This window comes from Scatophagus argus, chromosome 8, assembly GCF_020382885.2.
Source record: "Scatophagus argus isolate fScaArg1 chromosome 8, fScaArg1.pri, whole genome shotgun sequence".
Lineage (NCBI taxonomy): Eukaryota > Metazoa > Chordata > Actinopteri > Scatophagidae > Scatophagus > Scatophagus argus.
In genome coordinates this window covers 38,242-51,427 of record NC_058500.1, presented here as the reverse complement: position 1 = coordinate 51,427, position 13,186 = coordinate 38,242, and the positions used below count along the sequence as shown (strand labels likewise).

General features: G+C 44.9%; 3 protein-coding genes across 3 annotated transcripts; 1 reads left to right on the top strand and 2 right to left on the bottom strand.

Annotated features, from left to right (window-relative positions):
• Positions 1-32: 32 nt before the first annotated feature.
• On the bottom strand, positions 33-2,460 carry rad51c (RAD51 paralog C). Its single transcript, XM_046397260.1, has 4 exons — positions 2,251-2,460; positions 1,482-1,725; positions 1,111-1,327; positions 33-1,009 (listed from the first exon to the last, which is right to left on the bottom strand). Exons 1-4 carry the CDS (start codon positions 2,366-2,368, stop codon positions 509-511), a joined length of 1,080 nt encoding a protein of 359 aa, XP_046253216.1. The 5' UTR covers positions 2,369-2,460; the 3' UTR covers positions 33-508.
• Positions 2,461-3,135: 675 nt separating this feature from the next.
• abt1 (activator of basal transcription 1) lies at positions 3,136-8,119 on the top strand. Its single transcript, XM_046397261.1, has 5 exons — positions 3,136-3,270; positions 6,339-6,640; positions 6,793-6,968; positions 7,567-7,749; positions 7,844-8,119. Exons 1-5 carry the CDS (start codon positions 3,245-3,247, stop codon positions 8,021-8,023), a joined length of 867 nt encoding a protein of 288 aa, XP_046253217.1. The 5' UTR covers positions 3,136-3,244; the 3' UTR covers positions 8,024-8,119.
• A 72-nt stretch (positions 8,120-8,191) lies between these two features.
• comta (catechol-O-methyltransferase a) lies at positions 8,192-13,186 on the bottom strand. Its single transcript, XM_046397262.1, has 5 exons — positions 12,344-13,186; positions 11,988-12,105; positions 11,699-11,847; positions 9,355-9,486; positions 8,192-9,268 (listed from the first exon to the last, which is right to left on the bottom strand). The coding sequence occupies exons 1-5, from the start codon at positions 12,503-12,505 to the stop codon at positions 9,023-9,025; spliced, it is 807 nt and encodes a 268-aa protein (XP_046253218.1). The 5' UTR covers positions 12,506-13,186; the 3' UTR covers positions 8,192-9,022.

The following is a 13,186-nucleotide window of genomic DNA, read 5'->3' as shown; positions in this document are numbered from 1 at the left end:
AACAAATAAAAAGGAGGCAGCAGTCAGGACCCTTGCAGTGCATGATGGGATAAACACAGAGTTTTTTTTATAGATTTATTTATTGTGACAACAAGTGCACAGTACATGCATCCACCTGAACACCTGGTGCTGCTGAGAGAAAAGGTAAAATAAGCATCATAAACAGCTCCAGGATCAGTGAGTCACACTAATAGAAATAACATTTCATCATCTCATATTCTGGACTTGGTCAACCCCGCTGTGATGAAGAGATCGTTTCAGTCGGTTCGAACAAAAATTAGTGTCAGTCAGTGGCCCATTGGTGGTCTGTCCTCAGTCAGCAGTCCAGCTGTGGAGGTCTGAGCTCTGACTGTGGACAACATCAGACTCCCTGAATCAACTGAAGGTTAATAAACTGAATCTAACATTAACACTTGTTGTTTTAAACTTCACTGAAGATAAAATAAATACTGAATCAGGAGCATAAAAACTCTGCACAGCCTCTGAGTGGCTGACAGTCTTTGACCAATCAGCAGCTGGTGTCCCTCTGGTTGTCAGCTGATTGGTCGGTATGTGTCCGGGGCCTTTTCCTCTGGAGCTGCTCTGAATGGTCTCTGTCCCTGAATCCCTCAGAGGTGATCTGGTATTGTAGGGTGGAGTCCATGTGACTTGGAGATTTAAAGATGGCAGCCAGTCGCTGTGACCCTGCCCAGTACAGGAGGAGCCTGATGGTGGGGGCGTGGCCCCAACTGTCTCCGAGGGCAGGGACCAGCTGCGATTGGCTGCCCCGTAGCCGGGTGGTCATGTGGTTGGTTATCACCACGGCAATTTGGTGGCTGTTTGCCAAGGAAATGAGCTGCTGGGCGAGGCCACTGAGGAGGCGTGTCCTCTGTGACAGCTCGTCAAAGCACCGCCGAAACGGAAACGCCACACTGTCAACCACCAGGAGGCGGACCCTTGGGTGGGATGACAGGAAGTCAGGCAGCAGGTGGAGTTCGGCCAACAGCTCCATATAGTCATCACAACGCACCTGAGAGAAGTGAGGAGACAGGCAACCAATCAGAATGTGTGTGATGATATCACTGTAACACACGTGAGTGCTTTGTTACTATGACAACTAGTCATCATTACCAGGAACACGTTGGACAGGATGGTTTCCACTGTGAAGGTTTCCATGGCGACTTGTTGCTGTTCATCCTCGGCCAATAAGGAACAGTGTCGGATGGCGGCGGTGGCGATGTCGACAACTCTCTGAAGCAGGAAGCTGCCCTCAGTGTCGATGTAGACCACCTGACCTCCGATGCCCCCGAAACATGGAGGAACCTGAACGTCCACCGCCAGCTGCAGGCTGAAAGAATGATGTCATCAGCGAAGATCGTCAATAACTTTATTGATGAGTCAGTCACTGATATGACAGACTCTTCAATAACCCAGAGACTCTGAGACATGACAGGAAAAAGTGTGTGTGTGTGAGTGAGTGTATGTGTGTGTGTGTGTCTGACCACAGTTGTGTTTTTCCAACTCCTGGAGCTCCACAGATTTCTGTGGTTTTCCCGACAGGAAGTCCTCCTCCGAGAGCAGCATCCAGCTGAGAGGAGAAGGTCACGATGCTCCTCAGCTCCTCCTCCTTCTGCAGGAGCTCCAGAGCTGTCAGAGAGGCTGACCCTCCCCCTCCTTCATTACCTGGTCCCTCCCTCCCCACTGCCTGCAGCACCTCCAGTGCCTCCTGCTGAGACAAACAGGCCTCTGCAACAGAGCACAAAAAAACTCGAGTCAGACATCGAGGAACTTTCTTCCTCTGTATTTCATCTGACTGACTGAAGGTTTCATGTACTCCTCTACTCTCGCCATCTGAACAGAGAAAATGAGATCTGATGAGTTTTTGTGGTTTTATTCAAACTCTAAAGTCATCTGATTCTGATCCCCTCACATATCAGCTTACAATTCGTTAATGAGTAGGAACGTAATTCATCCGTTTCACTTCAACTTTATTGCACAGCATCATCTCGTACAAGATAGAAGCACTCAGACGGTGCATTTGGTTAAACATATAATAATTTGTATTTTCGTGCTTTATGTTTGTTTATGGAACTGTAAACTGAGTTTAATATTCTGCTCGGTGTCGTTTCCATAAGCCAGGAGATTAAAATCCGAATCGATCCCGTTTTCAGAGGTGAACCATTTAGAACTGCACCGCTGATAACCGCAAGGCTAAAACTGGCGGTATTTTGAACGGAGTTTGGTAAGAGAGACGCGGAATTTAAACGTTACCTTTGCTGAGTTGCGGCGGTTTGAGGTGCAGCAGGTCTGCGGTGAACTGGAAACCAGCGCTGACCAATTTAACCTTCACACTGGGACTCAGAGACAGACTGGACACCGGTCTCTGCATCCTCACTGCTAAGCGCTAACATCCACTTCAAAACATCACGCCATGACAACTATCCCAGCATGACTTTCACCTCAATGCAGCGTCACATTATGGACTGAAAAATCAAATAGTTCCGGTATGACTTTTCAAAGTAAGGGTTCTTCGCTCCGCAGGCACCGCTATAACGAGGGCTAATATACCTGAAGGTGGCTACAGCAACCGTCTAGAGTTTAAAACTTCTCATAAAAAATCGGTCGAGTTTGCAGCTTACAATAATACATTGGACTCCTGAGCAGAGATGTTCAGATACTTTGAGCTGGCAGAAATTGTGAAGTTCGTCACTCTGTCGCACTATTTAGACCTCCTGTCTCCTCCTGAAGCTTTTGCACAAACTTACTGGGCTGCACCCTCAGACTGTCTTCCACAAAGCATCCAACCAGATTTTTGAATTATCAGAACCTGAGCCCACAGTGCATCAAATGGACATTTGAGCATTACAGCAGCACAAAGGTATAGTAGACTCAAAAAGCAGAATTAGAACGAGAAGCAGTACACGTGCAGTACCTACATCTAGTATTGCATTTGAAGTCTGCAATCAAATATCAAACAAAGTAGTAGCAACAATTGTAATAGAATACATATGTGTATAAATAAAAAATACACTACATACATGTCGTTAATAAACTAATCATCAATAAAATAAATTATTTGTGTAAAAACACAAGGGTCACTGCTGTTTTTCTCCTTCCAGGCTTTTCTTTCAACTCGTTTTGTCACTTTGACGACAAAACCGGAAAATGTATATCAGCTGATTTTTCTGACTTCACACTTTGTTTCGTCATTAAGACGCGACGGAATTCGACACGTGAGAGCGAGCAGAGGTGTCTTGAGGTGTTGATGAAGAGTTTAAAGTCAATCTGGAGGTAAGATTTGATTTTTATCTAAAGGATAAAGAGTTAAAGACGTTTAAACGTGAGAGAAGGGAATCCGGAAGTGATTCTGTTTGATAAATCAATAAACTCTTCATCAGCGGTCAGAAAGTACTGACACTGTCCGACTTGACCAACTTTTGTTTGCTCATCTCGAACGATTATGACGTCAAAATCTATTGTTCAATAATCAGAGTATTGATCAGTTATTTGAAGACAGAACAAAACACCTGGCCAAAGAGCGCAGTTGCAAATGAACACTGACACCAGGACAGAGAAGCTGACCGATGTGTTTTCTTTGTGTATAAATGAAATGAAAGCAAGATACAAGATACAAGACAGGTTTATTTGTCACACACACAATCATACACGGTACAATGTGGAGTGAAATTCTTTATGTCCCTGCTACCAAAAAATAGGTAAGTAAAATTGAAATGTTGTAAAATAGAACGCTTATTAAAAAATAATAAAATTAAAAAAGTGAAAATGTACAGTATTTACATGTAGTGCAGGTGGGAGTAGGATTGTCCAGATTAACGCTCACTGTTGAGCAGACGGATGGCCTGGAGGAAGAAGCTTTTCCTCATCCTCTCAGTGTTGGTTCTCAGGCAGCAGAACTGACGGCCTGATGGCAACAGGGAGAAGAGTGAGTGTCCGGGGTGATGGGGCTGCCTGAGGATCTTCTCGGCTCTCGACCTGCATCGTTTGGTGTAAATGTCCTGCAGGTCGGGTAGAGTTGTTCTGATTGACTTCCCTCCTAAAGGCCGAGAGGTCCTGCTTTGTGCAGCTGCCCATCCATGTGGTGATGCTCCCACTCAAGATGCTCTCAGTGGTGCAGGTGTAGAAGTTCCTGAGCACCTTGAGGGGGAGCCTGAAGTCTCTGAGGCGTCTGAGGTGGAACAGACGCTGCCTGGCCTTCTTAACCAGGACAGGTCCCGTGTGATGGTCACACAACTGTCCACCCTCTCCACCTCAGACCCGCCGATGCAGAGTGGACGGATGTCCTTCTGCTGCTTCCTCCTGTAGTCCACAATCAGCTCCTTAGTTTTGCTGACGTTCAGCAGGAGGTTATTCTCCTGGCACCAGCTCTCCAGGTGGGTGACCTCCTTCCTGTAGGCCTCCTCCTTGTTGTGGGAGATTAACCCCACGATGACTGTGTCGTCAGCAAACTTTATGATGATGTTGCTGTCTGATGTGGACACACAGTCATGTGTGTACAGGGAGTACAGCAGGGGACTCAGCACGCAGCCTTGGGGGGATCCAGTGTTGAGGGTGAGGGGGGATGAGTTATATATTATATAGTTATATAAACTGGACTCTAACTGGTCATTTGGTGGACACAACTCATATCTACAGCCGTTATGATGTTCAGATGATTTCCAATCAGCACAGTCAGCAGCTGATCTGGAATCAGTCTGAATCAGTTTGTCTTGTAAGCAGCAGTGACTTTTGTGAAAAAAAAGCAATTATATATATGTAAATATATTATAAATACATAAACATCACAAGTACTTATGATGTCATATAAGTAAAAACAAAATAAGGTGTTGAGTATATTACAGATGTTAGATCTATTGCATGTTATTGAACAATTATATCTTCTTCTTCTTCTTCATTAATGGTTCAGTGTCCTAACATCCCACAGAAAAAAGCTGTTTTTCAGTCTTTGTTCTGCTTATGAAGCATCTTTATCTCCTTCCTGAGGACGCTGAGCAGGTGGTGTCGGGGGTGGAGGTGGTCAGAGAGCTATTTGGAGAGCTAGCGATGTCATGGTGGGAGGGCAGAAAGCAGCCGACTGTCAGCTGACTTTAACTCTCTGCAGCTTTTTCTTGTCAGCTGCTGTGCAGCCAGGATACCACACTGTGGGGTGGGGGGGCACGGGGGCAGCGGGGCAGCATGCTCTCCATGGCAGAGCGGTAGAAGGTCACCAGCACTTTTCACTTTTCTTCTGAGTACTCTCAGGAAGTGGAGTCGCTGCTGGGCCTTCCTCACCACTGCTGTAGTATTTGCTGTCCAGGAGGTGTTCTCTGAGATGTGAGACCTTTTCCGCAGAGTCAGTGTTGATGTGGGGAGGGCTGGGGTCAACTTGGTCTTTCATGAAAAGTCCACGACCACCTTGTTAGTTTTTTGGTGTTGACAGTCACGTTGTTCCTGACACAGGCACTGCAACTCGTCCCTGTATGCATCTTGTGTGCTCCTGTGAGGAGATGGTGTCGTCCTTGAATTTTCTTATTGTGTGGATGGGAGTGCAGTCATTGATGTAGATGACATACAGGAGTGGACTCAGCACACAGAATTTTGGAGAGACAGTGCTGAGCATGAGGGTGGAGGACCTGTAGGGTGTGGATCTTACCAGTCTGTGGGTGGTTTGCAAGGAAGTCATTAATCCAGGCCTGTGTGGCTGAGGTGAAATCCAAGGCACCTAGCTTGTCTATGAGGATATCAGGGATGAAGGGCTGAAAGACGAACTGCATCCGGGGCGTTCCAGATAGCTGAGAGCAGCACGGAGCTTGGAGATGGCATCTTCAGTTAATCTGTTCGCTTTGTATGCGAACAGATGGGGATCAAAGGCAGGAGGGAGGCTTTGATGCGATGTAACATGAGCCTCTCAAAACATATTGTGACCACTGGTGTTGATGTGATGGGCCTTTGAGATTACTGGGATTAAAATTTTTGGGAACTGGGATTATGGTAGTTGACTTGAGACAAGGTGGTACTGTGGCGTGTGTGAGGAAGGTGTTAAAGTGTGAATAAATAGAAAACCAGGACACAAAAACAGCAGAGAAGTCAAACTAAAGTGAAACAGGTGGACAGGTGTGAGACAGCAGACAGATAAGATGGTCACAGCTTGTAAAAACATTTATTTTTTATTATTTAAAATGATGAACCGGACTGTGCTGTTTGTCCTGTTATGTGTAGAGTCAGCTGACCTGTGGTCAATTTTATAATCCACCGCTACATCGTCATGCTGTTAAATCAGTGTGCAGTTTGTTCTTTACATCTGCATACCAACATCTGCTTACTTTTGTCTGTTTGTGTTCACATTTCCACTGTCTGCACAGAGAGATGGAGAGAAGAGAGGAAGAAGAGAGAAAGAGTACAGCTCAGAGAGAGGAGGAGGAAGGTGACGAAGAGGAGGGAGCTGCTGGAGGAAGAGGAGATGGAGATGATGAAGATGGTAAAGACACTGCTGGGATGAAGAAGACCAAACAAAAAGGGGCTGAAGTGACTTCTGGTCCAGACAAGAAGTGTGTTCCAGGTATCATCTACCTAGGTCACATCCCGCCGAGGCTCCGACCCAAACACCTGAGGAACCTGCTGTCGCCGTATGGAGAGATTGGACGCATCTTCCTGCAGCCTGAAGGTAAAATCAGAGTTGAGAGAACGTCTGCAGAGCAGACGGACTCGTAACGTGAGTTTTAATGACTTCTGGACATTGGAGCCAAGCAACATGTCTTCTGTTAGCAGACTCATCTTTACAGTTTGATCAGATTTAATGAATTTTCCTTCTGTCAGACCACCAGGTGAGGAGGAAGAAGAGGAAGTCTGGCTCGAGGAGGTGTGATTTTACTGAAGGATGGGTGGAGTTCAGAGATAAACGAGTAGCAAAGCGAGTGGCAGCGTCTCTCCATAACACACCAATGGGAACCAGGAAACGGCAGCAATTCTTCTCTGACCTCTGGTCAATCAAGGTAAAGTCTGACTGGCCACAGCTGACATCACAGTCATAGATAGACAGATAGATACTTTATTGATCCCGAGGGAAATTCAAGAGGTCATGATCACATTTTCATCTTTTTCAACAGAGAGGAGATGCTGGTGTGACCGCATTTAACATAGTTCAGTTAGCAGAAATGTTGATGCGTTTAGCCTGGATTTCCGACGAGTTTGTCAGCATGGTTTCTATTTCCATATTGACCAAACATGAACACTTCAGATGTTCATTGGGGACAGTTTGTGTTTATGTGGTTGGTGGGGGGGTAGGGGGGGCAGGCAGTATTTTTTGGTCATTCAATTTTGCTTTCAGAAAATGATTTTAAAAACCAAACAAAATGAGAAGTTTAAAATAAAAAATGAAAAGGTGTTTAACATGGCGAGAAAGTGAACGAAATTGAAAATTCACATAGCATAAAAGAAAAACAAATGAAAACCATCCTGTTGTATTCTAAGAGTGAATGCAGTTGTTTATGAGAATTTCACTGTCAAATGTCTTTGGAGTCTGTTTGAGATGTCCAGTGACACCAGGGATGAAACTCTAACCAGAACAAACTGTCCTGTCTGTCTCTGTAGTACCTGCACAGGTTCCAGTGGACTCACCTAAGCGAGCGGCTTGTCTATGAGCAGACCGTCTTGCAACAGAGACTCAGGACCGAAGTGTCTCAGGCGAAGAGAGAAACAAACTTCTACCTGAACAACGTGGACAAGAGCGCTCACCTGAACAGAAAGAGGAAGAGACAGAGAGATGGACAACAGGTAATGAGCGACACATTCACTCACCTGAATCCACCTGCAGCTTCAGCTTCAGTCATCATGTTGATGTTTATTTGTTGTACTGTGTTGTTGTCAGATGGACGAGAGGACGTGGGACTTCACTCAGCGCAAGACGGAGGATGAAATTCAGATGAAGAAAAAGAAGAAAAACTCTGTTAGTCAGAGACACCTGGACAAGGCCCGCCTCATCCAGCAGAAGACCCAATCAAACGTCTCTCTGTTGGCCAAGATTTTCAACTCCAGCAAATCAGAGTGACAGCAAAGACTTAAAATAAAGACTTATTTTTCAGTTTAACTTTTGTCTTTTTGTGGACTTTTGAAAGCTGCTGTAATAAAACTTTTAAGAATTTTGTGGCCATGATGGAATATTTTCCCACTAAAATGTTGCTGTGATGCAGTGAGTCTGTCTGGGCTGTTGGGTTGAGTTATGCTTGAGGATCAGGTTCTAATGGATCTACAGGATCACTGCTGTGTATAAAATGTAAATAAAACTGAATTCCCCTGACAGATTTTTTGTATGTTTATCTCCCAGTTTGTCATAATCCCTGACCCCACATCACCTCTGCCTGTCTGCCACATGCCTGATTTACCTGTGCAGGTGTTTGCACAGGTAAATCTTTCTTTACTTGCTTGTGACTCAGCTCCTCGCAGAGACAGTTCAGGTGTTTCCTCAGCTGGTTGCTCTCAGCTGACCAACCAATCAGTGCCGACAGGTGTGTTTGTTGTAATGAAAAGTGCAGGAATCAGCAAGTGGTTAATGTTTTAATTTAGAGTTGAATGAGAGGAAAAAAGATTTGTCAAGATACATTTTTTTCATTTACATAGTGGTCTTTAATAAATTATAATGTAACCATTTCTACATAATCTATTCTTATGGTTAAAAACACTAAAATATAACTTCTCATAAACAAAATAAGGAGCTGATGGTCAGTGTGATTATCAGGAGAATTTCTGTGTTAAGTCACATTCATTCAAGATCCTTTATAGAAAATATTTTAAACGTGGACATAGAACGGAGAAAACAACTTCAAAAACATTACAATAAGGAGGGTTTGTCCAGACAGATTTACATATAGACAAACAGTCAATCAGTGTGTTGAAGGACAGTCAGTGTTAGCCTGGAGTATAACATCGACGAGGATATTTCAAAGGACAAAGTCATTCATGTCAACAACTGAGCCCCAAAAGAAAAAAACTGTAGCTGATGCGGTTTAACTGAATGTTTATCCCCTTGCAATGTAAACAAATTCATGTGTTATTTATTTGCTGTTGCTGTTGTTGTTTGTGTGGAGACCAGGGGCCTGTCTGTCTCTACTTTTCTGTCATCCTGGTACTCAGATCTCTCCAGTCCATCCAGGACTCTGGTGTACTCCAGGTGTGCCTGGTAGAATCTGCTGCTGTACTTCAGGCTGGATCTGATGTAGCTCAGATAGTCTGGAGCTCCAGGGCAGACCACATTATCAGCCAGAACCACTGAGCCCCGAGTCAGCAGACCACAGTCCTGTGGGAGATGGGGGATAGGTGTGGGGTATAGGTCAGACCATACTGCAGGTATGAGGTCGGGGGTCAAAGGTCAGGGGTCATTACCTCCAGCAGTCTGATGTCAGGCAGGTACCGATCCTTCCAGTGGTCAAGGAAAACAAAGTCAAATGACTGGATTCCAAACATGCTGGCCATCTTGGGAATTAGATCAGTGGACTCACCTTCAAGCACACACACCTGACAGAGTGACATCAATTAGTAATTAGATCAATAACCATACAATATCCACTTTCATTCACACAGTAAAGACTGATTCAAACCTATTTATGTTTCTATCTGCTGTAGTGTGTACGTACAACATGTTCAACATGTACAGACAACACATGAGCTTCAAACCCTTCACCACACTGTTGTGTGACACAGTGTGTGTGTGTGTGTGTGTATTTGAGGTTTGGATGTATGCAGCATCGGCTTTGCTACTTTCACAGCCATTCAAGATATCTGACTTTGACAGAGGGAGCACATCAATATGCTTAACTGTGAGTATTTCTACCTATCCCATTCGTAGCCAGAAGGCCCAAGATGCCCACCAGTGTGTTTGGCAGATGTTGGAGACAGCAGAAACAGACCTCAGCAAAAAGAAAGTTCTGGATGTGGAGGTGAGGCAGAATGTTCAGCAATCAGGGTTATATTCAGGTTACAACCTTATCCCTCAAAACACCTGTGCTGCAGAATGGTGACTGTGCCAAGGCTTTGCCAGGATATCCTCCAAGGAGACTTCACCACATTTGATCTGGATCATTTGATCATTTGATCTTGATCTCTATCAGATCCCAACATGGGAGGGACTCAGTTGTTTACATGCAGACTGCATGTGACTGGTGGGAGCTAGAAATCTTCTTCAGCTGTGAGGGTAATGTCACGAGGAATGCTGTTGCTTCCTCCAGCACCTCACAAACTTCAAGAGCAACCATCAGCACCAGCAGTAAACTGGCAGAGGACCTAAACCATTTCTTTGCATGTTTTGAGGTAACTGAGACAGAGACTGGGCCCACACCACCTACAAACAACCTGGCACTCAATGTCAGCACAGAGGAGGTCAGGAGAGCACTCCATGGTGTGAACCCCAGGAAGGCAGCTCGTCCCATTGGTATTCCAGGGTGAGTACTGAGAGACTGTGTGAACCAATTGGCCAGGGTTTTTAACTTCCATCTTTAAGCTCTCTCGGTTTATCTGCACTGCCCCTAAATGCTTCGGATCTGCCACCATTGTGCCTGTCCCCCCAAAAAAATATCTGTCAGAGAGTGTCAGCCGCCACACATACAGATGGATCATTGACTTTTTTAACAGACCGTCCACAGTCATCAATCTTTTTTCTTGACCCTCAGCACTGCCCCACTGAACCCACAGACACCCATGACTGCACACAAATCAGCACAGCAGCACCACCATTAAGTTTGTGGACGACACTTCTGTTGTGGGACTAATACACAGTAACATAGCTGCCTGGACAGATGAAGTCCAAAAACATACTGCATTTTGCTGAGATAACAATCTGAAAAAAAAAACAACAACCCCAAAACATCAAAAAACAAAGGAACTGGTGATAGATGTAAGGAGGAAGAGGGAGGATCCTGCCCCTCCTTAGATCACAGGAGTTATAGTCGGGAGGATTGGATGATTAACACCACTGCCCTTGTGAAAAAAGCACAGCAGCAACTGCACTTCTTAAGGTCACTGGGAAGAGCAAATGTGTCCCATGAACTGCTTTTGTTTTTCTACAAATGTTCAGTGGAAAGCACCTTCACACACAACATTCTGGTGTGGTTCCAAAGCTGCACTGTGGCTGACAAAAAGGCTCTGGTGATGGTGATAAAGCCAACACAGGATGTTATAAGGACACAGTTTCACTAACTGACATATACAAAGCCCTGAGCCACAAACATAAGCCAGGACTGATCCCTTTCATTGTACAGCTGTGCAGTAACAGTAAAGACATTCTATTCTACTCCGTTCTATTACTGTAAGGTGATGTTGGGGTGGTGGTACACCTGAACACATCATTCTACGCTGAAGTCGTGTCCCACAACAGTCAATTTAATATTCTGCAGCCTTTCCATCCTCCTCTGGATTGTAACTGCTGCTGTATGATGTCAAGATCTTGACAGACCCACTGTTTGTCAGAGACCTGAACACTCTGATAAAGATTTCTCACTGGACTTTGGGAACTCCTGGTGTTATAGGTCCAAAAGTGCCCTATATGAGATTTGTGTCTTTTGGTTGAAAGACACAAATCCTTCAGGATGGCAACCAATCCTTGGTTGCCTTCAGAGTCTACTGTATGAACATGGCAGATGGCATTTCATTCTTCCTTGCTGTATGTGATGACCTCTGACTTTGTGCTGACCTAGGCTGACCTCATATTGACCTCTGACCCTTCCCTTCTGACCTTGTTTTGCAGTCCTGCATGTTGGATGACCTGTCGTGCCACATAAGCGTACTCGGGATTCATCTCCACCGTAATCACCTTTGTTGCTGGGGGCAACAACCTGGTGATGCGAACAACAGAGTATCCACAGTATGTCCCCAACTCCAGCACTGTGGAAGGAGACGTTTCCATAACAACCAAGTCTAAAATGGCTCCTGGGAGAAATTCACATGATTAGTGAAAATACACACACCATATACATATCTGTGTATGTATACTTCAGCGTGGATTGCTGTGTGTGTGTCCATACCTTTCTCATCTCCCACGTTCATAGCCCACTCTGTGTGTTTACAAAAGTGATCAATAGCTCTGATGACACTGTCCGGATCTCCTCTAATTGCATTTATGCTGACAGCCTGCAGGAGGCGCTGAGGGACAGACAGTCAAACTGATCAATAGGCAGTCTTCGTACCCTTCGTCTATTGTCTGATGACAAATTAGTATTTGGGGGCAATGGCTAACATTTTAGCCCTTCCTGTAAATGGACTACAAACACAACCAAAACCCGTCCAATATCAAAACCTTGTCCATGGCCAAAAGATATTTATCAGACAGATAAACAGACAGACAGGTAGTTAAACAGACAGACAGGTGGTCAGAGGTCACCTGAGGTCGTGTTGTTCCTGTCACAAGGTTGAGCATTGTCTCCAGGAGGACATCATACCACAACAGAGCCAGAGTCGAGTTGGACCGAAGCAACCAGGGAATCAAAAAACGACACAAAACACAAAGAACGGCCAGGACCGCCGACACTGTGAGCAGAGACATACTGAGAGAGAGTGAGACAAATGGCGGGAGACACGGAAAATGAGACAATACTGCTGCTGTATCAGTAGCATCAGTACCAGCTGTTGTACACAACACACTGAGTTCCTGTTTCCTGCAGTCCTCCGTCTCTCTCTGTCTTTCCTTTGCTGTCTGTCTGTCTGTTGTGTCTCTTATGTTGTTCCTCTCTGATCTGAACTGATAATAAATCTGCTGATCATCAGCTCGCTTTAATCCTGCCTCAGCCAATCAGCTTCTTAATCCTCCAGCTGTCTCTCTGCGCTTGGAGTTTCTGTCTCTCTCTCTCATTGTTTTTCAGTCTTCCCCAGTTTCAGATTAAAGTGTTCAAACTCTGGAGAACAGAGAGCAGCTCAGACTGTACTGTGACAGCATCAAGATCTCTCTGGTATCTGATCTGTAATACTTGAAACAAAAATTAATGTAAATCAGACATGCTACCTCTGTAAGTTTTCATGTGTATAGATTTATTGATTATTGATATGTAAATGTAGTCATATGTGCAGCTCCATGGCTAAACTATCCAGTAAAAACACGAAGCTTCACTTCACCTATAGACAAACTCAATATTAGATTAATAAGTTATTTCATCTTTTCATATTACGGGCGGCACGGTGGTGCAGTGGTTAGCACTGTCGCCTCATAGCAAGAGGGTTCCAGGTTCCA

Coding starts and splice junctions, on each gene's coding strand:
- rad51c (XM_046397260.1), bottom strand. CDS start 2,368: ATGCAGAGACCGGTGTCCAGTCTGTCTCTGAGTCCCAGTGTGAAGGTT. Junction 1,726..2,250: donor ACCGCCGCAACTCAGCAAAG/GTAACGTTTAAA, acceptor GCTCTGTTGCAG/AGGCCTGTTTGTCTCAGCAG. Junction 1,328..1,481: donor GTTGGAAAAACACAACTGTG/GTCAGACACACA, acceptor TCATTCTTTCAG/CCTGCAGCTGGCGGTGGACG.
- abt1 (XM_046397261.1), top strand. CDS start 3,245: ATGAAGAGTTTAAAGTCAATCTGGAG. Junction 6,641..6,792: donor CATCTTCCTGCAGCCTGAAG/GTAAAATCAGAG, acceptor TCCTTCTGTCAG/ACCACCAGGTGAGGAGGAAG. Junction 6,969..7,566: donor CTGACCTCTGGTCAATCAAG/GTAAAGTCTGAC, acceptor CTGTCTCTGTAG/TACCTGCACAGGTTCCAGTG.
- comta (XM_046397262.1), bottom strand. CDS start 12,505: ATGTCTCTGCTCACAGTGTCGGCGGTCCTGGCCGTTCTTTGTGTTTTG. Junction 12,106..12,343: donor CAGGAACAACACGACCTCAG/GTGACCTCTGAC, acceptor TCTGTCCCTCAG/CGCCTCCTGCAGGCTGTCAG. Junction 9,487..11,698: donor ATGCAGGACTGCAAAACAAG/GTCAGAAGGGAA, acceptor TCACTCTGTCAG/GTGTGTGTGCTTGAAGGTGA.